Here is a 24479-nt window from a genome sequence, read left to right as displayed (position 1 = left end):
AAAAAAAAAAGAGAAATAAGAGAAAATGATGGAACATCACTGGAGAAAGAAAAGAGAGAGAGCATGGGAGACTGATGTGAGGTTCTCCGCGTCCCTTAATTCCCACATGCTTGGTTTGAAACAAATAAAACATAATAAAAAATCTCACCCGCTGAGTGAGATTGAAACGCCACTGGACTTCTTCTTCTTTCTCTTCTACATTTTTTTTAATTTTTGGGGTAAAATCGCTGGTCTTTGAATAGTATGCTTTGAAAAGCAAACATGGCAAGACTGCCCCGTTCATATGTGGGCAGCTTCTGCGTGAAAAGCTAAGAACCATCCATGTTTCATGGATTTATAAATTATTTCGATTCTCTCTGGTCGTAATTTCCATTTTGCTTCATTTATAGAATCATTGACTCTTACAGTTTTTATTTATTTATTTATTTATTTTTATACAGGAATGCTGCCCGTGATTCTTTCGGGCAGCCGAATATGTTCTCGGTCTCAGTTCCTAACTTTCTACTATTTTGAGACGGAAAACAGATTGAGGGGAATCATATCAGTATAAATAAACGATCACAAACAACAACTTTAAGTGAGCTCTTGATGTTTCATCTCTCAAATTTCACAGTAAATGCGTAGTTGTTCTTGAGTTCATTCTCCACATTATTCTTGAGTTTTTGATTTATATAGACCAGAAGAAGATGTGGAAACTAGCTCGAACTGCTACATCAACTCTCCGCCAGACACGGCGATTCTCGGCGGCGATTCCAGCTCCTTGCATAGTCCACAAGCGCGGGGCAGATATTCTTCATGATCCGTGGTTTAATAAGGTCAAATCTTGCAATCTTTATTGATTAACTTTTAGTTTTTTCTTCTTGGATGACTTTAATGATCTGTTAAGCTATTTCTCGATCAAAACTGTATCAACTATTTTCTGTAAAACGTGGAGAGTTATGCTGGAAATGAAGCGAGTTTGCATTGAACAGATTAGATTTATGTTGATTTCAATTGAAAGCGTACACTTAAGAGTCGTAGACGTATTTGTTGTCAATGTAGGTTCATCCTTGGATTTTTAGATCTTGTAATACTCTTGCAGTTGGTTCTAATTTGAATGCCTAGGGGAAATTTGACGCTTCCTGAGCCGATACATTACATACCTTTCTAAGCTCAGAACGGCTTGTGGTCCTGGAAGAAAATAAAACAAAGAGGAGGACAAAGACCGAACTTTAGCTAAAATACTAGTAAACCTGTCAGAATATTATTTTTTTATTATTGAAATGAATATCTAAATGTCATAAATGGTGGCTAACTTGGGTGTGAAACGTGATCCACATAACCCAACCTCGTAGTGCTCTTGCTTGGGCCTTGGTTCAACATGGAAGCAAACTGTAACTAGAATATCCATTTGACAGGAAAAATGAAATTATTAGTATGATTTTTACCGAAAAAATGCAAGAAAAACAATCATCCTAAAATAAAAGAACAATAATCTTACCATCACAGGCAAGCCCAAACGTACAAAACCAAATATGGATGCATTTGTTCAATTTGGAAAATTTTTACTGGTACTTAAAGACACTTCCTTTCAGTAACATTATTGCTCTCTGTTCTCACCGCCTGGACTGTCACCTTCTTCTGCGTCCAAAATTCATTTCATGTAATTTGTGTCATGGATCTACATGGGTACTTAACTTTTTAAATTCATTTAATAGCAAATGAATTACATACTACTGAATTTCCAGCATTATAAGTCATTTTTTCTTAGATTCATGTACTTGAGTTTGAGTCACATGATTTATGTTAGCATATTAGTACACATTACACTAACATGCCTCTGGAAGTTTATGTCCATTTTTTTTGTCGGGACAGTTGTCTAACACTTTCCTTTCATCTGAACCTTCAAGTTCCAGTCGTATTTCGTATGAGTTTGTGAAGTTCTTCAGTACTATATAACCAAAGATTTACTTCCACATTTACGTCTCCCGTAGGAAACTGTGCATTTTCACTGTAATGATTGAATTGTGTATAAGCGTTCTGCTTTGCTTAAACTTTATGGAATTGTTGCTATTTTGGAGGAGAAAATGTTGGATGATTGTAGTCCACTTTGCATTTATGACTGTCATTTGAATAGTTGATGTAGTTTTCTTGTACACAATTTTTTTTTATGTCAATGTGTTGTACTTGTCCACTCGAGTTTTATGTTTACATGCATTGAACAATTCTTCTCCTTCCCCCTTTTCCTTTTGGGAGAGATGTATGAAAGCAAGTCAATGGTTATCTGTTAGTGGGTGAATATAGTTTTTGAGCTCTGTTATGAAAATTTACGAATTTCTAACTTTCTAAAATGCTGCTGTTTTTTTAACCACTATAGAATTGCATCATTTATTGTATAATGAAAAACAATGGGGTTGTATACATGTGGTAAGACTTCAGAAAACTCTTACAGGTTTATGACTTATTTGGTGTAAAAAAATCAAAACATCCATTGAAAGGTTGAGATTAATATAATTCTTTCCACATTAGTATTCTTCATAATTTTAATAGTATCTTTTTACTTACATGCATTGAACAACTCTTCTCCTTCCCCCTTTTTCTTTTGTTCTGGGAGGGTGTAGGAAAGCAAGTCAATGGTCGTTTGTTAGTTGGTGAATATAGGTTTTGAGCTATGATATAAAACTTATGTAATTTTAACTTACTAAACTGGTGCCTTTTTTTTTTTTTTTGGTGTTTTTTTACTTATCTTTATCGTTATATCAGAATTCCATTCATTTAATGTATAATGAAAAACAATGGGTTGTATACATGTGGTAAAACTTCAGAAAACTCTTATAGATTTATGACATATTTGGTTTGTGAAAATCTAAACATTCTTGGAAAGGTTGCCACTGATATAATTCTTTCCATATTAATAGCTCTTCTTAATTTTAGTAGTATCTTTCAAAAGAGTGCCTGTAGATAACACATTAAATGGTTTATTTTTATTGGATTATGTGAAGCTTCCTTATTTTTATTTTAATTTTGTTGAAAGTAGGATACTGGTTTCCCTTTGACAGAAAGAGATAGACTTGGACTTCGTGGTCTCCTTCCACCGCGTGTCATATCTGTTGAGCAGCAATATGAACGTTTCAGTAAGTCTGATGGCCTCAGCATCCTTTCAAATTCTGTCAGTAGGCTTGTGTTGACAACTGTTCATGTTAATTTCGTTCTGTTCATGATGTAGTATAGTCTGGACTCATAAACGTAATCAACAATAGAGTATGCTAAATTGCAAATCATGAACTACATAACCTCCATTTGGTACTTCAATGTGAATGTGGTTTGTTAATTTTAGGGACATAAAGAATCAGAAGAATTGCTACTCATTCCAAAAGCTTTATGATGTTCAAGAAATTTTGATTTATGCTTCATGCAGATAAGAGAGGGTTGCGTTAGTGTGGGGGGTTGGGGGTAAGGAAAATAAAAGCTATGGAAGAGGAGGAAATGAAGAACGAGAGTAACCACATAGGGAGTAGAAAATAAAAATAAAACCCATAGGGGAGAAAGGGGAAATGAAGAATGAGAGTAACCACAGACCTTTAAAACATGTTGTAGGGTGCAAATAAGTAATTACCTTTTGACTTGTTTGTTCAGCGGACCCTCTTAGCATGCAATATGTATGGGGAGGATTCACATGCTTCAATTGTATGAAATTAACTGATCAATTGATCAATGGGTGCTTTACTTATTACTAAATTCTCCGTGTATTATGTTGATGAACTGAGAATTTGGTGGGTATTTATGGCCCTTATTTTGTATCTTTAAATGTCAAAATTCCATTGGGACATTCAAATAGTAAACGTATTTGTAGATAGTGTGGTGATTTAATCTTTCCCTTCTAGATGAAGGGCGAAATTGTGTGGGAACAGAGAAATAGAAAGGGTCATGAATGAAAATTTAGGACTTTTTCTATAGGAAAAAAAAAAATATGAAAGGAAAAGATAACCAGGACTTGCCATATGACAGGATTCTGTCATGCAATGTTCAGGTAGAATTTAGGGAGGAGAGGAATAGTTTGTCTTCGACAGCTTTGTGAGAGGGTTTACTCAACCAACAGGATTGAATTCCTCCATATAATTGGTTCAGAGCCGTTTAAGTCTGAATTTGAACCTGTGTCGACTTAATATAAAGAAGCCCAAGTCTCTAGAATATAAATTATGTTTTTTCCCTTTTAACCTTCGAGGCTCCAACATTATCTTGAAATGTATTCATAAGACAAAAGTGAAAAGAAACATTTGTAAAATAGAGGCATATGACTATCTCTATGCATTTCACTTATCTGTGTCTCATTTTTTGAGGATTTTTGGACCATATTTCATTGAAATAGGGAAATTTTTTTAATGTTGTATATTATTTTGTAATGCCAGTGGAGTCATATAGATCTTTGGAGAGAAACACCCGCGGTCAACCGGAAGATATTGTATCATTGGCTAAATGGAGAATTCTGAATCGACTGCATGACAGGAATGAGACATTGTATTATAGAGTAAGTTCAATCCACAATATAATTTTCAATTTTGTACAGGGTTATAAAAGTTGTGTTAAATCTAAGTTGTTTTTCATTGGCCCCTCCAGGTTCTTATTGATAATATTGAACAGTTTGCTCCAATAATATACACTCCAACAGTGGGATTGGTTTGCCAAAATTATTGTGGCTTATTTAGACGTCCACGTGGTATGTATTTCAGTACAAAAGATAAAGGAGAGATGATGTCCATGATTTACAATTGGCCAGCTCAACAGGTATCCTGTCAATCTCTGAAATCTTTGACAGATGAGTCATTATATTGCCTTGTGATGATATGCATGTTTTCAATTTGTCAAACCCTGGTTTTGTTAGCGCCATATGCTTGGTGAACCATCCTTCCATTGGAGGGTTTACATTAGACTTGTAAATGGATAGCCAAAATCCGCCTCCGAATTCGCATTTGTATTCGTTTAAGGGTATCCGTATTCGAAATTTTTCTTACCGGAAAATATCCATATCTGTCCACTAAACAATTGGATTCGGATTCGGATAATTGCTTATCAGATCGGATAATATCCGGATAGAGTAAAGTATTCAACATTTTTTTCTTTGAAAAGGGATGATAATCGGATTTGGAAACCGGATAAATTATCCGGTTAGAGTGAAGTATTAAACACTTTTCTCTAAAAAAGGGGCTAATAATCAGATTCAGAAACAGGTAATCCGTAATCGGAAATAAAAAAAAAGAAGTGACAATCACCAATTAATGATCGGATAGTTTATCGGATCGGATTATTATCGGATATCCGATAAAGTTTGGGTTTCGGATTCGAATTCGGATGCTTTCTCTAAATTTTGGCTGGATTCGGATTCGGATAGTGGTTTTGCTATTCGGATTCGGATACTGGTGTATCCAAACTGAATTTGATCCGTTTACAGGTCTAGTTTACATAACCGAATGCTTCCAAACAGGAGCTAGACCTCTCTGTGGTACGTGTGGACACTTTCTTCAACATTGATGTGGCATGGATATGTCTACTACCACCACCATTTGTCCAGCACTACTACACGTGCAAGTGCAAATCTCCTTGCACACATAGCGATTTATGCCTTCTCATGCTAGCTAAAACCATCACTATATTGAATGTAATTTTGTAGCATTCGTGGTATGTATGGATTTTTTTATTATATAAGAATTATTCTAGACGACCCTTGGACTGAATGCAACATATTGAGGTAATATAAATGATGTAGTTGCAATTCTGGGGGCTTTGCTGAGTTTGACTATTTTGCCCATGCTTTCAGATTTTGACACCCATAATTCATGTAAAAATCAGAGACTTCATCAATTGATTTTATTCTTTTGATTTATCTATCAGATTTTTAAGTTACCATACTAATTTTACTTTCATTAAAGCATTTCTATGTGATTGTTAATGTGTCCATTTAATTATAGTCTTGGATTTTGCCATGTTTAAAATGCATCAAGCTGCTGGTAGTGTACATTTTTGTATTTCTTTGAAAAAGAAGTTATAATCAGCAAGCAACCTGGATGGTTCAGATTTTTAGGTCAAGTAGTTTGCCTGAATCAAGGGTTTTCTGATTCAAGATATGCATGACCAATTTTTCTTTATTCTCATGTAATTATGCATCTGCTTCAGTTAGCCAACATTATTCTTGGAGATTTATTTTATCTTAGACGACAATGGTTGTTTTCTCTATTGTGCAACCTAAGCATACTACGACAGCCGAATTTGCAGCTTAAGAGCATGTTCATCATTGGGTTTGTTATATTGTGGAGTTTCTATGTATTTATACAGGTGGATATGATAGTGCTGACAGATGGCAGTCGTATTCTTGGCCTGGGAGACCTTGGAGTTCAGGGAATTGGAATACCCATTGGGAAACTTGATATTTATGTTGCTGCTGCGGGCATCAACCCACAGAGAGTATGTACTGAATCTCCTGCTAAAGCTTTCTCCCCCCCCCCCTCCATGTTCCCCTCCCAGTGGGTGGCTCGTGCTGGTGCAGATGTGTCTTCAGACACTCTCTTACATATGCACACTCACACACTCATGTGTGTACATGCCCATGCACAAACAACAGTTTATTTACTTGCACACTCCACTGATGCTTTATATGAGGTGTATACTCATGCCTGTGAACTACTCCCATTGGTAAGATGTTTCATTTCTTGTGTGATAAAAGAGTCGGGCACTTACCTTAACCATAGTTTTCTTCTTCTTTTTGGTTTAAGACTTCCAGGATCTGCTAGTGAGGAAGCAGATATGCTTGACTATCTAGGGAGGTTTAGATATTTATCCAGGGAGATCTTTACCGATGTGGTTTTGTTGTCTTCCTTGTGCTGGTTCAGTCATTTACTTATCCAGAAAAATTGCAATAAATACACATCTACACATTTTAGTTTTGACTTCATTTTTTTTTGGTGCAACGGATAACTGAAAATTTTACTCAAAAGTGAAAATAAAGATGCAAAATGAATATGATATCTTGATCCTGCTAGTAGACCAAGAACATGATGGCCTGGGTCATTAAAAATTAAAACAGGAATAAAATGAGTTTTGCAAGCAAATTCTACTTATCCTATTAGGAATCACGTGCTTAGGTTGACTTCATGGAGAACTTCACTATCACTTTATGACATTCTTCAAGCTGACTTACTTTTTTTTCAGTCTTAGCAAAGATCTAATAACACTTTTTTGGTGGATGAATATTGAATAATATATGCTTTTTTTTTTTTGGGTGGAGTAAACAATATATGCTAACAACTCCAGGAAGGGGAGGGAAAAGGGGGGGGGGGGGAGAAGAAGTCATAGAGGAGTGGATCAAAGCTCCAGCTAGGCAGCCCAGACTAGTGGGCGAAGAAGGGAGATGTCCAGACCCTAGATAACATCAATAATCCTGTTCTTTGGGAATCAGCTAATGGTTTATGGAAAAACATGTGAAGTTTGGAGGAAACATCAAATGAGGTAGGTCTCCAAATCAAGTCAATAAAGCGTTGTTGCCTCTTCAACATTTGTTTCCATTTAATTTTTCAACCATGGTGAATTTATTACATCAAGGGGGTGGGGGTGGGGGAGAAGATAAACTGTACCTTTACCTTTTTTTGTGTCTGTATAAATTTTATTTCTCAAAAATAACATCAATATTGTTGTTACAGATACTTCCAGTTATGCTGGATGTTGGTACCAACAATGAGAAGCTTCTTCAAGATAAACTTTGTGAGTATAATAGTTTACTCTATTTCTGCTATTATAAGTTGTTGATAGTTGCATAAAGGTGAAATAGGGATTCCAATAACCAGAATTGTAGGGCTTTGACAAATTTAGAAGCTAAATGGTGAATATTCTCACAATTAAATAGTCAGGTTCTTCAGAAACCTTCATAGAAACCTTCCACATTTTGGTGAAATCACCAAAACCGAAGTTTTGGTTATTTCAGGCATCCTGGAAGGATGGAAATGAAATGAAATTTTGAATAGTTCAGCTTGGATTCAGTTCAAATATACTGTATTGCTGTTGAATGATGGAGGAGGTATAAGGTCAACGTATTGATGGAGGGTTGATGGCTAAAACTTAGAAGATAGTATATAAACTCAGCAAGCTAGTCCTACTATTGCCTGCTGTAGGAGTCTCACCTAATCCCACTAAAGTCACAAGAAAACACTCAGATGTCATGCTTTAAAATTTGATGGGTGCCTTTGAGCACAGCCGGGATTTGCATTATATTGAGGTGGAAGTCTTGAGTATAGAAATAACATTAAAGAAACTCCTAGATTGCAAAACCTTTTTGAAACTGACCGTAGATAACAATTTCTAGATGGAAAATTGTCCCCAAGACATTGAAAACTGTTCCCAAGATGTTGAAATTATGAAATGAAGATATTGAAAACTGATACTGAAGGTACTCAGTTCTTCCTTGGAATATGAAAGACACAAAAAGAATATGCCAAAATTTTGACCACTTCAAGAGTCCACAATTTGGTGACTAGCAGTAGACTTCCTCTTGGATATGTACTGATCAGATCTTTTAAAGGGCTGGATGCTAGATCATATGGATGCTTTTCATTGAGCAATTTATACTTAGTTCCCACCATTTGTGGCTTGGCATAACCCTTGATTTTCTTCTCAAAAAGGTTTAAGTTCATTAATTAAATGACTGTTGGTTTTTTTATTTATTGGTAAACTTGTTCCTTTTACTAGATATAATAAAAATATTTTGTATTGCAGATTTAGGTTTACGAGAACCAAGGTTGGAAGGTGAAGAGTATCTTAGCATTGTCGATGAATTAATGGAGGCATTTCACAGACGTTGGCCTAAGGCTATTGTACAGGTCCATTTCTTTTAGAAACAAGATTAAAATGATACCAACTTTAATGGTTTTTATCCAAGCTATACAATGATCTTATTATTTTCAGTTTGAAGATTTTCAAATGAAGTGGGCTTTTGAAACTCTGCAAAGATACCGTCACAGATTTTGTATGTTCAATGATGACATACAGGTAGGTGTCTCCTTGAGGTCTCCTGACATTTAATATATTTCTGATGCTTAAATCTTTCCAGTGGGGTTAATTTTGAATGCTTATTAGTATTTTGTACTGCCCTCACAATTAATGTCTGATAGGGAACTGCTGGTGTTGCACTGGCGGGACTACTTGGTGCTGTTAGAGCACAGGGTCGACCACTGAATGATTTTGTGAAGCAAAAAATAGTTGTTGCGGGAGCTGGAAGGTAACCATGGTGAATTGCTTTGGTACTCTGTATTAGGGGTGTTCGTTCTTGCCAGTGTTCTGGTTCTCACTTTGGTCCACAGGCTTGTTATTTGCATCTCTTTGTTTTGCATTATCTTTTGCTTTTACCTGGATCCAGTGCAGGAATAGGTGTTCTGAAGACAGCCAAGCAGGCTGTTTCAAGAATGATGGGAAACAGCGAGATGGAAAACTCTCAGTTCTGGCTACTCGATAAATGTGTAGGCTTCTTCTCTTGCAACTTGTCTTCTCATTTAAGATTGTTCATTAATCCGTGCTGGCTACTTGATAAATAGATAGACCACTCTCTCCCTTATACTAATGTGCATGTGAACCATTGCCTCCCTACTCAGAACATTACGTTGCATTTTCTCGTTTGCTCAACTCCTTGTGATCAATACTGCAGAAAACAAGTTAGGTTAAATGTTAATTCTAATCCTTTGCCTCTGTAAAATGAATAGAGACTAGATAACATTGCAGCAGTAGACTGCTAAATTATCATGGTCCATCCTATGAACATGGTAGAATTGCAGCAGTTTTCTGAATACCCCTTTTTCCTTTCTTCGTCTGGACGGAAAACAGTGATTCTAGCTACATCTGCTGGAAACATCTAGGTGAAGTTTACAGATATTCATGTTATGTATAAAATTTTCATAATGGATCTATGTGCTGGAAATCTACTATAAAATTGTTTGCCTGAATTCAGTTTGTGTCGATTATTCATTAGGCTCAAAATGTTTTTGTTTTAGGGCCTTCTGACAAAAGAGAGGAAACATATTGATCCAGCTGCTGCACCTTTTGCTAGAGGTTTTGGTCCTGGTGAGATTGAAGGACTAAGGGAGGGGGCTAGTCTCCTTGAAGTGGTAATTCATGTGGAAATATCCTTCATCCCTCTTCTTCACCTTTTATTTAGGATTTGCTTTCATTTTGGTAATTAGTTGTGTAAAAGGAAACTAGAGTTTCTTGCTTTGTGACTAAAAGATAACAATTTTCGTTACCCAATATTTGTTTTTATAAGGTCAAGAAGGTCAAGCCCCATGTGCTTCTAGGTCTGTCTGGTGTTGGTGGTATCTTCACTGAGGAGGTACGTGCAAATGAATGACCTTGTTTTTTTTCCTATAATCTTGTATGCTGTTGCATATATGATAGGATTAACCTGTAAAGGTTATCAGATTTTGTTTTAATTGATTTCTAAGTGTATAATTGTATGCTTTTAAGATAAAAGTCTGTTTTCCTAAATTTTGATGATTTTTTTTTCAAAAGATGTTGATACAAGCTCAATTATCATTGGTTACTTGGTGAGGACTTCTCTACATATTTTCTTATTTACTCTAGTAGTGACCTCCATGGGTTTATGCTAAATCCCCTTGTGGGATGTTTCTGTTTTCATAGGCATTATTTATAGGAAAGTGGATTGGTGTTTGATGAAGACAGTTTCTTTTTTCCTTGATATGAAAGGAATTTTATTAGAAACAGAGGAAAGGAAACTCCAATTGATATATTACTAAAAAGGGCTCTTATGTCAAGCTATGTGAAGGAGCCGTTACCAAATGGAAAATGGTACTCCCAAAGCCTCTTTGACCTGATAGCAGTGATGCTGGTCCTTCTATATCTCCCCATTCAAGATTTGGAAACCTGGGCTTAGTTATCAGTCAATCCAAAATATCTGGAAAAGGCTCTGTTGTATTTATATCTCATATCTCACCATTGAAGTTGGATTTTAACAACCATCTCGTTGTTGGAACCTTAAGAAACGTAACGTAGATATTTTGTGTCCTTTCCAGGGTCTGAAGTCCATTTACTTCCCCCCCCCCCCCCCCCCCCCCCCCCCCCAAAAAAAAAAAAAAAAAAAAAAGAGAAAGGAAAAAAGCAACCTTTTGTGTTTGAATTAACAGAGCAAGTTAAGTTTTAGGTACTTGAGATATCCCTAAAGCTGATAGAATGCATGAAATTTAAATAGAGCCGTTTAACCTATCCTAAACTAGGTTGGTTGAATCAAGTGCTTGTACACTAATTGAAACCCAATAGGCATAAAAACCGACCAGCACACTTTGGCAGCTATCGTCCTCAGCTGCTCTCGCTCTGGCTGTTGGTACCCCTTTCCAAGAGGCTCCACTTTGCCCTTGGGTTTCTACTCAGCAGCAGTAACCTTTCTTGACGGGCTTTACTCCAAGGAAAACTCTTCTATCGTCCTTTTTGTGACTAGAGCCCATCCATGACTTGTTGACCAACTACGATACTAAATGTCAGATCCTGGCCAGTATCCCCAAAGTTTCATAGTTGATGAAATATATTAAATCAAAACCGTCAACCTATCTCATATTAGACCAGCTCAATCTAGCATTCCCTCACTTGATGGAGCACCATTATGTATATAAATCACTAACTCTCATTTTGCACAGGCCAAAACTCTACAATTTTGTTGCAGACTAATAGAATCCTAGTCAACTGAAGGAAACACCTATTAATTTCCATCTCAGGCATATGGAGACAAATATTAGAAACTTCCAACTCATTGAGCTCCATTATGATGACTCACTATTTGTGAAGATAGTTGAGCTCAAAAAGATGTGGCAGCTGAATTGCGGCATGAAATTGTTCTTGCATTAGAGTTTGCACCATTATTATGATGACTCACTATTTTTGAAGATAGTTGAGCTCGAAAATATGTGGCAGCCGAACTGCGGCATGAAATTGGTCTTGCATTAGAGTTTGCACTATCCTCCATATGAATTTATAGTTATATGTTGTTTTAGAAGTATTTTCTGCATTTATTTGTTTTTTCTATAGTTTCACCTATCACATAGTGTTGGGCTGTTAAGAAGCATCATATAGATAAACTCAATGTAACAGAAATAAGGATGCTAAGTTTGATGGACAGAAAAGGTAGGAAAGATAAAGTAAGGAATGATCATATTAGAGTTGGTTCAAGAGTAGCTTTCATAAATGGTAGGCTACGAGAAAGTTGTTTGAGGTGGCACAACCACATTTAATGGTGGCGTTTAAATGCCCCTATATAGAGGTGTGATTTAATCCAGATTGAAGAAACTAAAAAAAGCTAGTAGGCAGACCTAAATGACCTTAGGAGAATTGTTGAGAAAGGATATGCATGGCTTAGGCTTTGTATTTAGTATGGCCTCAATAGAGCTGATTGGAAGCATAATTACCAAGCGTCTGCCTAGGCATGCATAGGTGGCAAAGCGGTTTTTGAACCGCTTAACTAACGAGATGATTTCTTGCCGCTTTTTTGCTTAGGCACTACCGCTTTGCCGCCTTTTGCGCCATATTGTCGCCTAGATGCTAAAGCAGCCGCTTTTTATACATTTTTTTATTTGTGAATATTATTTTTTTAATCATAATTTATTCTACAATATAAATTTAAATATGTGAGCCATTTCGGAATCAAGGCCTAATTTGCAAATGAACTCCAAGGCCCAAAATGCCCGTCGGCAACATAATGTGAAGCATGAGCCATATTCAACATTGATAATCAATGAAAAATCGGAATAATGAGATCTATTAATTTATCATGTCGTCACTGTTTGGTTAGAAAAAGGAAAAAATGGATACATCAATTCTGATTCCAATTTGAATATTACTCATGTATAGTTAACAAAAAAGTCATGTTAAAAATAATTCATGAGCCATATTCAACATTGATAATCAATGAATCATTAAATAAACAATGACTTGGAAATCGGAATAATGAGCCATATTCATAATTGTGATTCTTGAATGTTTTTTTATTTTTATTTTTATGAATGTGATTGTTGAATGTATGTTTAGTACTTTAGTTTATTATAAAAAGTAGTTTAAAAGTAGTTAAATTAAAAATATTGACTAAACCGCTTTGGTCGCTTTATTGCCGCCTAAGCGCCGCTTAGTCGATTAAACGCCAAGACGGAGTCCCAATCGCTTTGGTCGCTTTGCCGCTTTAATAACCATGATTGGAAGGCAAAGGTCCATTTAGCTGACCCCATTTAGTTAGGTTAGGGCTTGTTGAATTGTTACACCTGTTAGTAATAACTTTTTAACTGTTCTCACTCTTTAGCCATATAGAGTCATAGACAAGTCCGTGCATTTTGGTTTGTTAGAATATCCTGGTATGTAGTGTTAACTTCAGGAAGTGAAAATTGCTTCTGCCTTAGCAGAGTTGTTAAGTAGTACTTATGTTACATTGATTAATATTAGTTGTGGTGCCATGAATATGTGCTTGTTTCTTAGCAGTTGAAGAGACTCAATATTTAGATTGCTTGACATCATATTGGAAGTTGATGACAGGTGCTAAAAGCCATGCAAGAGTCAGACTCCCCCAGGCCTGCAATATTTGCAATGTCAAACCCTACACTGAATGGTTTGTCTTTCCAATCACATTTGTTTAACCTGGGATGCTTTACTTGTCTCCTCCATTTAATATATTCTGATTCTGTCTTGCATTTTGTTATTCAACATTCTCTTCTTTTGCTTCTTCTATGGAACAGCTGAATGCACAGCCACTGATGCATTCAAATATGCTGGAGACAACATAGTTTTTGCTAGCGGGAGTCCTTTTGAAAATGTTCATCTTGGTATTTTTCCAGCTTACAAAAATTTTGTTCTCTTCTTCCTCCACACACACACTTGCACAAAGAAAATTAATAATAATATAATTAAGAAGCTCTTTGACCTAGAACTCATGTTTTGGTGCTCAGCCTTTGACTATTACTTTCCTATTTAGAGAAGGAAAACATGTATTCCCATAAGATGCCCTCACTTTCTGATAGGTGCTTTTACAGTTTGCTGCAGTTCAGCAATTTCTTGACCTTTTTGTTTGAGTGTATATTAGTTATCATCTTCTTTTGTGCAGAGAATGGAAAAATAGGTCATGTTAATCAGGCAAATAACATGTATTTGTTTCCGGGGTATGTACTGATTCAGCCATTTGCTAGTGTTTTGAAACCTCCCATATTCTATCCTGGCAGTATTCCTTTATCTAATGCAGCATTACATTCAATTCAGGATTGGTCTGGGAGCTCTTCTTTCAGGTGCTCGTTTAATTTCAGATGGGATGCTGCAGGCAGCTGCTGAGTGGTAACCCTACATGCTTCATAATCCTACTTTCTCATGCTAAATCAATCGAATGCTATGTCCTCAATTGGATAATGTTTATGAATCTTTTAACTGATTGGCTTCCTGATGGAACATGATGCAAAGAGTCCTTCTGTTCCATAATGACTGTCTCTTAGAAAATTGCCAAATGTTAGGGAGTAATTAGCATTACAGGCTCCAATATATTCCAAAGTTGCCAATCCAAATGATTTTCAATGAGATAATTAGGATTTTGTTTTTTGATTTTTTTTGGGGGTCATCATCAACCAATCATAATGATTGGGGCCCATAGCCTCAAGGGGGGGGAAGGTGTAGAGGGACGGAGGTTCGAACCCGTGACCTCCTTGGAGCAACTGCCTCCACATAGAAGCTGGCCACCACTGTGCTAGAAGCACATCTACAAACTTTGATAGTTGAGTTATGGGAATAAGCATGAGTGGTGATGATCTGAACTTAGAAGTTCTGCACTTAACAAATGCAGTGACTAATAGTATGAGTATAAACAATTATGGGAGAAAGAATATCATCTGAATGTGTTGTCAGCCTGTATCTGTGTCCAGACACAGCTGGAACCCTCCATGATAAGCCAGGGCTGTGTCAGTCTTTTTGCATCTGGCTGTGTCTTGCAGGCACATGCTGCAGCACATAACCAGATGGCATTCCTTTTCCCTGTAACTAATTAGGAAGCTGGCAAATGGATGCAGCTTTCTTATGCTTTTATTTATTTTTTATGCAATTTGTATATGTTCCTAAGAATAACAAAGGAACTTGTTCTATCTTTGAGGCTCAAAAGGGCATTAGAAGCAATTTTGAGATAGCTATTGCTAGTCATTGTCTAGTTATAGATAGTAACAATGAGTCATAACTCATAACCACCTTACTTTTCTTATCAGTTCTCTCATAATCTCATCAAAGACTCAAAGTTGCCAAGGCAATTGAAGTGTTTGTTGGGGGGGGGGGCGGTGCCCAAGTGCTGAGGTCCCCTGCCTAGGCAATCAAAGGTCCAGCTGTTAATTTTTTTGCATCTTTTCGAACGTTAATCAGTATGCTACAATAAATGACTTATATCATTAAAAATCAACATAAAGCCACATCAAGTCATAAAAAAGTCACATCAAGTCATAAAAAATCGACATTGAGGCATGTCAAATCATCAAACCAACATAAAATTAGAAGACACTAAATATCGACATAGAACTAGAAGAGAAAAAAACTGAAGAAGCAAGCCATTGGAAGTTTGAAATAATCGAACTTACATTTGGTTTGTATGGCTCTTTGAATTGATCATTGTCCTGGTATACCTAGTCCTGTATCTGGTTTCTACTATTCTCATATCTTATCTATGAAAACTTAAACTGCTCTAGATTTAGAAATAACTTTTGTTCTTTGAGAAGTTTGACTGGTTAAATGATTTTATATATAAAACTTTTTATACTAGGTAGAAAACAAAACCAGCTTTCCAACTAATCCAAGATTGCTTAAAACTGATCTGAAGGAGTTATCTTCTGACAAGAGCTTCTCTGATGTGAGCAAATGCTGTCAAAATTGCTCTAAATGAAAATAAATTTTTAAATAAAAATAGATGAATATTGTATCACACTTTTGGTCTTTAACAACACATTACCAATTAAAATTTACAAAATTTTTAGATTTGAGAAATACTTCAACATTAGAAAAGTTGAAAATTTCACCTATCACCTGAAGTTCTTGAACTTAGGGGTTGATTTGTTATATTTTTGGAATTTTAATTTGAAACGATTATTATTGGATTCTAATGGAGGGTAATTTTATTTCATATTTTTTGTGCAAAATTTTTATTTCATTTACTTAAATGATATTTGGCATAAACCAGTGCCAAACTTAGGTTTGTAACACTAAGCTTGATTTCCTAGGTCCCAAAGATCTGCTTATCGACGCTGTGACAGCGGTATATCAGATATATAAATAAAGGGACTTCTTCATTATTGAAAAATTGATTCTCCTTTGATTCTCAACTGACACATTAGACTCTTGAATGGAAATGGAAAAGAGATGCAACTCCAGTTCCTACAGAAATGGTAAAATCTCTAGCACAAGGTGTGATCCTTATCATCTTGACTTGGTTGTGCTTTATCTATAGCCAGGACTCAACAGAAAGAAACATTTTAAGAAATTACCCCTGTGCTTATCTGTATTGGGGCTAACAAGAATGATTTGAACAGAAAACATCCTCCTTGTTCATACTATGGATACCCCTATAGCCTTCAAAGGCTGTTGAAGGGATTACTTCCTTAAAAAAAGAGGCGTTGAGGGCAAAGAAATTGTTGAGTTGCCATTTAATCTCACACCACGCATTTGGCATTAATAACCAAGAAGATCAAGAATACTAAACTGATGATCATTGTGAAGATGTTACCTCCAGAGAGTAGTAGTAGAGCACATGTTACTAAGTAAATTACACATATTTAAGAGAAATGGGTGATCAATAGATGTTGTAGAAGACATAAAGTTGACAACATTATTCCTAACATTTATTGATTAAGACTAACATGCAATGGAAGGATGGTAGTCGCCAGATCAACTAAAATAATCCATTAACACAATAGATTCAAACTTCAAAATCTAATAATCCCTAACCTAGTTAGCATGATTACATGAACTTGCCTAAAAATTCTAACGAATAAGAGAAAGCACATTATATTTCCCCCAGCTTTAGTTAAAGGACTTTTCTCTCACATACAGGTTCTGATCCAATTGTATCAAAATTTATCTAATCCACTCAATCTGAATCAAGGATTGCCTCTGCATTGATGGTCTCATACTTTATCTCTTACTTTTAAAGTTTCTGAGAGAGCAAAACTAGGTATACTGATCAGTTCTGTGGACTAAAGAGACAAAACCCAATGCACAGAATCTCACCCTTGAGGCTACCCTATGGAGGACCCACCTTGCACTGGTATTTTCTGATTCATGGACCAATTTGAATGAGATTTTTGCACTAGATTCCAGCTGACTTTTTTTCCTTATCTTTTCTAAATAATACTTTGTATGCTTCCTTATTAGTCGAGCCCTTTTAGTTGGGACAGGGCTTTGTTGTTGTACTCTGTATGCTTCCTCATATTTTTTCTTGAAAAAGTCGTCCATGTAAAGGGAAATTTTTTGGTTAAAAGCTGATTTTACCTGAAAATTTTCCTTTTGGAGCCTAAAAAACGAAAGGACTTCTACTGGAAAGTCTGTCATGATACTATGATGTGAGCATAGAAGTTCACGGTTTACATATGCATCATCTGTATGGAGTCCAGAGTTTATATCAAGAAGTGAGATATTATCTTGTATGCCATCTCATCTCAGGTTCCCCCCCACCCCTCCACCCTCACAAAAAAAAAAACGAAAAAAAGAAAAAGAAAAAGAAAAAAGATATTACTGATATATTGAGAGTTCTTGACCAATGGTCTTAATCCTAACCCCAAAAATAGAAAAATTTAACACACCTTAATACACGAGAAAAAAAAATGTACAAAGGGTGGCTTGGGAAGTTTGTGGACCCTAATGCATTCCATCTTGGGGTCGTCTCTCAGTCTCTCTTTGTATGTGTGTATTACATGTCATTTTAATGATAAAACAAGAAGAATCAATGGGATGGAGCATCTTTATCTTCACATTGTTTGAACTTATTGACTACAAAAAGCAGATTTGAGACTGATCTTGTGGCTTCTGAGCTATGCTTTGTGGAGCTTGTGAGCAGCACTTGATCAATCTGAATTAAGTGTGCAATAGTTAGAAACTATTAAGTACTCAGTTGTCTAATGCAAAATTTTATGATCTCATTAAATACATTGCAGTCAGAAAGGGGGTTCGACTTTGTATACTTCTGGTATTCTCAGAGTCTTCCCCCACCTTTTGATATCATGATGTATTTTGGACTCTTTTTTGGGGTACATAAAAGTTGGGGTACTATCGTTTCTTCCTGGAATGGCTCTTGCTGCAGATTGCAGAACCTAATATCAAAACCATCAGTTTAAAGTCTGCCATTTGGCTTCTCTGAAGCACATTAGCAGGAGTAATTGTGTTCTACATTGTATTAATTTGATTTACCTAATATAAATGACACTGACATTATTTGGTGCTATTTTTACAGCCTTGCATCCTATATTACAGATGAAGAAATCCAAAAAGGCATCCTATATCCTTCTATATCAAGGTATTTCTTGAACCCTGGATGACGAAAATGATTGCTTCGGTTTATTGGTTTAGTTCAATAATTTAGGATTGGACTTGGTCATTGGATTACCACTGCCAATTCCAAGTCTACTTGGCTGAGTTTTGGCATATCAGTCCAAACTCTAGTCAAATGGTACTGCGGTTACCTGTTTCAACTTTAAACCAATTTGTGAGCTGGGATTCTTCCAGTTTGATCTCTTCCCTTTTGTAAATCCATGGTTTGATTCTTCAGAAAAGTTGCAACTAATTTAGAAGTAACTACTTATTGTACTTTCTACCAAAAAAAGAAACTATTATTGTATTGAACTATTGATTGAATTGAAATTAGTAAAAGAAAAGAAAACTCTGGAGATGAATTTGGCATTACATAGATTTGGGGCGTAGAATACTTTTACGGGATCACATACACATGGAATCACCTCCCCAACTCATTCTTATGCTTGCAGCTTATGCTTGCAGGGCCTGCAAGCATAAGAATGAGATTCTAGTGCAGTGCCATAACCTGTTTCTACTTTATTCAACACTTATAGTGATGATTCCATTTCGCGTAATGAGCTTTGTATTCAAATACTAGAAAATTAATAATCAAATGATCTGTTTTTTTTTTGTTTTCTGAATGCTCCTTTAATGAGTTCTGCTGGCTTGACAGTTGATGAGAATGGAGTCTTTTTCTAATTATTTTTATTGAAATAGAAAAATGCTGTTAAAAACTCGCCAGTCATTGGCCTGGGAGGCTGAGATTGGCTCTAAACTATTTTGTGTTTTGCGGGATTCTTGGTGCTCTAACATTTTAAGATATAAACTACACTGGTTTTGATATCATTCTGTTTGATATGGTTGAGAACTTACTAGAGTGTACGGTACTAGCTTATGTAGTAACATTATTGTTGTGTGCACCATGCAGTATTAGGCATATTACCACTGAGGTTGGAGCTGCTGTTATCCAAGCAGCTGTTGATGAAGAACTTGCTGAAGGGCATGGCGATGTGGGGCCCAGGGAGCTCGTGCACATGTCAAAGGTATTGACTAATTCTAAGACACAATGCAGTATTTTTTTTTTTTTTTTTTTTTTGGGGTACAAAGGGGCTTTATTAAGCCGGGGGATGGAGATATTAATATGCCTTAGCAAGAGTCAAACCCATGACCTCTTCACTAAGAGGTGTTGGTTTCACTACTAGAACAGTTCTGTGTTGGCACACAATGCAGTATTCTATATATATGGCTAACGGTGTCTTGGATACAACCCATAATTTGAATTTGAGGTATACATGGACCATGATATGCCACAAGTTTCCTCAAAATTCAGTCTCAAGTCATTTCTCTCTCTCTCTCTCTCTCTAACACGACATATGCACTTGCTGTGCATGGCTGCCTGTTACTATTTGTGGCTACAAAACGCTAGGCATCCTGTTTATTGATCTATTTATTTGGATGCAGGAGAAGAAGGCTGAATATGTTGCTCAGAATATGTGGTTCCCTATTTACAGCCCTCTTGTTCATGAATAATGTTTTCTAGTTCTTTACTTCTCTGCAGGCTAGTTTCAGGCACCTAATATCTTCATTTGTTACCATTGGAATGATCTTTCTTCACGGCACATTCGCCTGAACTCAGTCAAAAAATTTTAGGAGAATGGAGTTAAGTGGTATTACTATGGTCACTGACATTTGATCCTTACTGAATCGTGTCTGCAAATTTTGGTTGTTGATGTGAATTTCTTTATGTACATATGTTTCTTAGTCTTCTCCACGTAGAACTCCAGATTTTTTTCTCAATTCAAAGGCAGTGGTTATCTGGCTAGCAGTCTTTGGAGCCACAGATCAGACAAGTAAAAAAGTTTTAGAATTTATGATCTATTTTTAGCTGATGGGCTTCAAAATCCGGATGAGTGATTACAAAATTCAAGTTGCATCATACCTCAAAGCTGTCAAATGTCAGATAAACTGGTGAACTGATGGAATTTGCATTGATCCATACTTAAAAGTGATAGAGTCGACTAATAGGGGTTGGTCCAAGTGGTAAGCAGCTTGGTCCGCTTAAGCAAGGTTCCGGTATTGAAACATTGTGGATGCAAAAAATCTCTGTTGGGAGACTCACCCACCACAGCCAGGTGTGCGACCCGGGTCGAACACCGGATTAGTCAGGGCAAAGCCTTGGAAACAGGGATTGGCAACAAAAAAAAAGAGTGAGAGTCGAAACCTTGCTTGTGCTTACCAAAACATCTTTTTCAAAGCCAAAACTTACTGCAATTTCGATGGATGAGAGTCGTAGAGGCTCTGAATATGGTGACAGTGGTTCATCTGGACATAAACGAACCATTTATTACACCACCTACTCCCTTCCAATCCTGAGAAGCTTCTGGCTGCCAGAGCAAATTGCCTTCTCAAATGGGCAAGTTTATAAGAAGTGAGGTATGGAATCTATAGAAATTTCTGAATTTGATGATGCAGTTGGCTTAGATGGAATTTTCCTCTTCAAGAAACAATATCTTACCAAAATATCCTCCACAAAGCTCCTCTGCAGAAAATTTTAAAATTTTGTCAGTTGTCAACATTGTGTTCTGCTAGGAGCCATAGTAATTTGTAAGAAGGTTCAACTTCAGTGCTGCGCATTTATTATGCTGCCAACGGTTAAGATCGAAATCTCAATTGCATGTGCATCAAATGTACGGCATTTAAGTATGTCCATTTGTAAGATGAATAAGAAACTAATGATGGGTTAGTAAAGCGGTTAAAGACTCTACCTCCCACGGGGAGGTCTTGAGTTCGCACCCATTCGGGGCATTAATTTGACGATGTAATCGTGGTGCGCGCAAGCTGGCCTGGATGAGGTAAATCTGGTTCCGTCTTGTAATTTAGCAGTTAATGTTATTTAAATCCCATACTTAGGGGTGTCAATTTTCAACCCAAACCGTAAAAACCGGACCGAACCGGCCCAAACCGATCCTTAATGGGCCGTAATTGGGCTGAGGGTTCTTAGCCCGAACTGGCCCGGCCCGGCCCGTGTGCGGCCCCGTCAACCCGTTAGTCTTTTACATAAATAAAATTAAAATATTAAATGTAATTAAATTTTTTTAGTATTTTTTAAATGTAATTAATGATCCATGAATTTCGGTGTTTGAGACGTTGAGACTCGAGTTGGAGTAGTTGAGTGTTAACACATTTAACGATTTAAGTTTTAAGTTTTAAGTTTTTAATTTTCAAATCTCATTTAGTTTTATTACTTTAAAATTTAAAAGTCTTAATTGATAATTCTTAAGTTTTAATCTTAATCTTAACTTTTTTATTTTCAAATTTTATTTAGTTTTATTATTTTAAAATTTAAAAGTCTTAATTGATAACTCTTTAAGTCTTAATCTTAATCGTTAACTTTTTAATTTTCAAATTTCATTTAGTTTTATTATTTTAAAATTTAAAAGTCTTAATTGATAACTATTAAGTCTTAATCTTAATCGTTAATCTTGTTGTTTCGATTTCGAGACTTTCAGTCTTTCACATTTTCACTTTTGTGAAATCAGGCATCAGGGTTTCTAATGCCATCACTTATCGTTAGATCTACTTGGAGTCTTCATCCTCTATCTTTTGTAGTTTTGTGTGTGAGAAACTAGGATTTGAAGTTGAGGAAAAAATAAAAATAAATTTCAATATTGATTTTTAATTTAGTTCAAATCATTAGCCAAACCGAATCCAAATCATTAGGCCAAACCGTTAGTTAACCCGAACCCAAACCGCACCAAACCGAAACCATTATCTTTTAAATGGGCTTGGGTTTGGGTTTTTCAGCCCGAACCGCTCCAAACCGTATCGTTGACACCCTTACCCATACCACTGTGGTTGGGTTGGATTTGCTTGATTGCTCAAACAATTCGACAAGAGAGGAGATTGATTATTTGACTTGAAGCAACATGTCCTCATTTTATTAGGTTCAACTTCAGTGCATTGTGCAACACTGTGCTGTCCGTGTCGAGATTGAAATTTGGATTGCACATTCTGTTTTTCGAAAGTGTAAAAACACACTTTTCGTCAAGATTGAAATACATCTAATTTCCCATTTTATTTGTAGTCTTTAACCAGATACATCTAATTTCTTCTCCAACCCCAAGTTGGAACCAAATCCAATTAAAATTACAAGCTCGAGATGTTGGATCTTTTATTTAATTCTTCTAGATCATCGAAGGCCTTTTTCAAAATCAAATAGAGGTTTTCATCTGGACCCCCTAAGGTTTAGTGTATGTCATTTTTAGTCTAAAAAAACTGAAACTTTGCATCTGCCTCCCCTACAGTATGGAAAAAGTCAATTTAAGGACAAATTATCGCTTCTTGGACGAATTTGCCCTTTTTATTTTTTATTTTTTATTACATTTTAAGGATTTAAAGTTTATTAATTTACAAAATCAAACCCTCCTTCATTACCTAATTCCCAAATTCCAAAATCCCTGCTTCTACCGATTCTAAATCATTTTATTTTATAATTAAAAGGTCTGACAAATAACTTATATCGAGATTCTCTTTTCAACATAAATTAGGTCAAGTTTCGTTTAAAAATCATTATTTCTTTCATGTTCACTGGTCGTCAAAAGAAAAAAATAAATGCCAGTTTGTTAGAAAGAAAATAAATTAATAAAACACATGAGCGACATTTTGGCAATTGATTCAAGTAATTAATTTTTGGGTATCAATTCTTATAATCTGTTTTACCTATTTAAATAAATAAATACAAGAATTCATTTTTGATTATAGAAAAAAAATTACAAGTTTTGTCCCAAATAAATTATTTTTGAACAAAAAAAATCCCAATAAATTATAATTTTAAAAATAGCTTTAATATGGAAAAATAAAAGATTAATGATAAAAAAATAATAGTAATAAAAATTAAGAATAAATTATCATAATAAGATTGCTAAATTAGTAAGACCAACACCTATTAATAAAAAATTTATACCCTATTTCCAACATATAAAAAAATTGCCTATCTCTCAAAACAAATTGAGAATAAATCTTAATAAGAATGTATATTTGTAATCATATCTTAATTTGCATTTAAATTTAATTAATTTGTACAAAATTAAATAAAATAAGTTTATTCAAAATATTTATTATGAATCTTAAAAGTTGTCCATTTCTTTTAAACAAAAAAGAAGTCTTAAAATGAATATCTGACTCATTAGAAGAATGAAAACATTATGAGACTTCATATTAAACAGCAGTTCAATTTCAATGTTGCGCATTTAAGATGCAGCACTGTGCTGTCAATGGTCGAGATTATTCGCAGTAGATGCTTAATGCGCAACATTTAGATCTTTCTCATTGCCAATGGAGGAGTAGTAGGATGGTTAGGAACCTGCTTCTCAGTGGAGAGGTTATAGGATTCAACTCCTACCAACAGCATATGTAATATCCCTATCCCTAAATATAAAAAGCGCCTTTGTACCAAAAAAACATTTAGATCTCGCCCTCTAAACAGACCCTCGTTGGAGTCCGGATCTGCAACATGTGGGGGAGCACAGAGTGCTCTCCATGGCTTCCCAACCACAACAAATAGTGGGGTATGCCAAAGGTGGTATGTTAAAGCGGTTAAAGACCCAACTTCCCTAGGGGAGGTCTTGGGTTCGCACCCACTCGGCGGCATTAATATTAAAAGCTCACCCCATGAGGAAGTAAATCGTGGTGCGCGCAAACTGGCCAGGATGAACCTCAGTTCCAAAAACACATTTTGAAAAAAAAAAACATTTAAACTCATATAATTACCTGTGGGCCCCACTATAATTTTGTGGTTGAGAAGCTCTGTGCTCCTCTAACGGGAAGATGATCCGACTCCCCGTTGTTCCAGTTTTCAGTACCACTGGGCCCACCAGTTTAGTTCGAACAATCTCCACATTTTATTTTTTTTGGGTAAAAAACAATCTCCACAGTTCACCTTGGGGAGAAGAGGTTGG

General features: G+C 35.9%; 1 protein-coding gene across 3 annotated transcripts; it reads left to right on the top strand.

The window, feature by feature from the left end:
- Window positions 1-292: 292 nt before the first annotated feature.
- Window positions 293-20385, top strand: LOC149030101 (NAD-dependent malic enzyme 59 kDa isoform, mitochondrial-like). 3 transcript variants are annotated; one of them, XM_089142413.1, is made up of 20 exons: window positions 293-577; window positions 676-815; window positions 3017-3113; window positions 4389-4507; window positions 4597-4764; window positions 6310-6438; window positions 7671-7731; window positions 8740-8843; window positions 8929-9012; window positions 9135-9241; window positions 9380-9479; window positions 10008-10121; window positions 10277-10342; window positions 13540-13612; window positions 13740-13826; window positions 14105-14159; window positions 14257-14328; window positions 18464-18526; window positions 19451-19565; window positions 19984-20385. In XM_089142413.1, the coding sequence occupies exons 2-20, from the start codon at window positions 687-689 to the stop codon at window positions 20050-20052; spliced, it is 1812 nt and encodes a 603-aa protein (XP_088998539.1). In that variant the 5' UTR covers window positions 293-577; window positions 676-686; the 3' UTR covers window positions 20053-20385. The 3 variants fall into 3 exon arrangements, with proteins under 3 accessions (XP_088998539.1, XP_088998538.1, XP_088998540.1); XM_089142412.1 differs by having other exon boundaries at window positions 293-815; XM_089142414.1 differs by lacking the exon at window positions 293-577 and having other exon boundaries at window positions 738-815; window positions 3039-3113; window positions 19984-20384.
- The last annotated feature ends 4094 nt before the right edge of the window (window positions 20386-24479 follow it).

The sequence above is a fragment of the Hakea prostrata genome, chromosome 1, assembly GCF_041222555.1.
Source record: "Hakea prostrata isolate BN-2017 chromosome 1, UWA_Hpros_2, whole genome shotgun sequence".
NCBI classification, from domain to species: Eukaryota; Viridiplantae; Streptophyta; class Magnoliopsida; order Proteales; family Proteaceae; genus Hakea; species Hakea prostrata.
Note: the sequence above shows the minus strand (reverse complement) of the source record. Positions and strands in the feature narration are given on the sequence as shown.

What these genes read in the sequence shown, in the direction of transcription:
- LOC149030101 (XM_089142413.1), top strand. Translation starts at nt 687, where the DNA reads ATGTGGAAACTAGCTCGAACTGCTACATCAACTCTCCGCCAGACACGG. An exon ending in GCTTCTTCAAGATAAACTTT is followed by an intron (nt 7,732 to 8,739) that starts GTGAGTATAATA and finishes TTTGTATTGCAG; the next exon opens with ATTTAGGTTTACGAGAACCA. An exon ending in GTGGTATCTTCACTGAGGAG is followed by an intron (nt 10,343 to 13,539) that starts GTACGTGCAAAT and finishes AGTTGATGACAG; the next exon opens with GTGCTAAAAGCCATGCAAGA.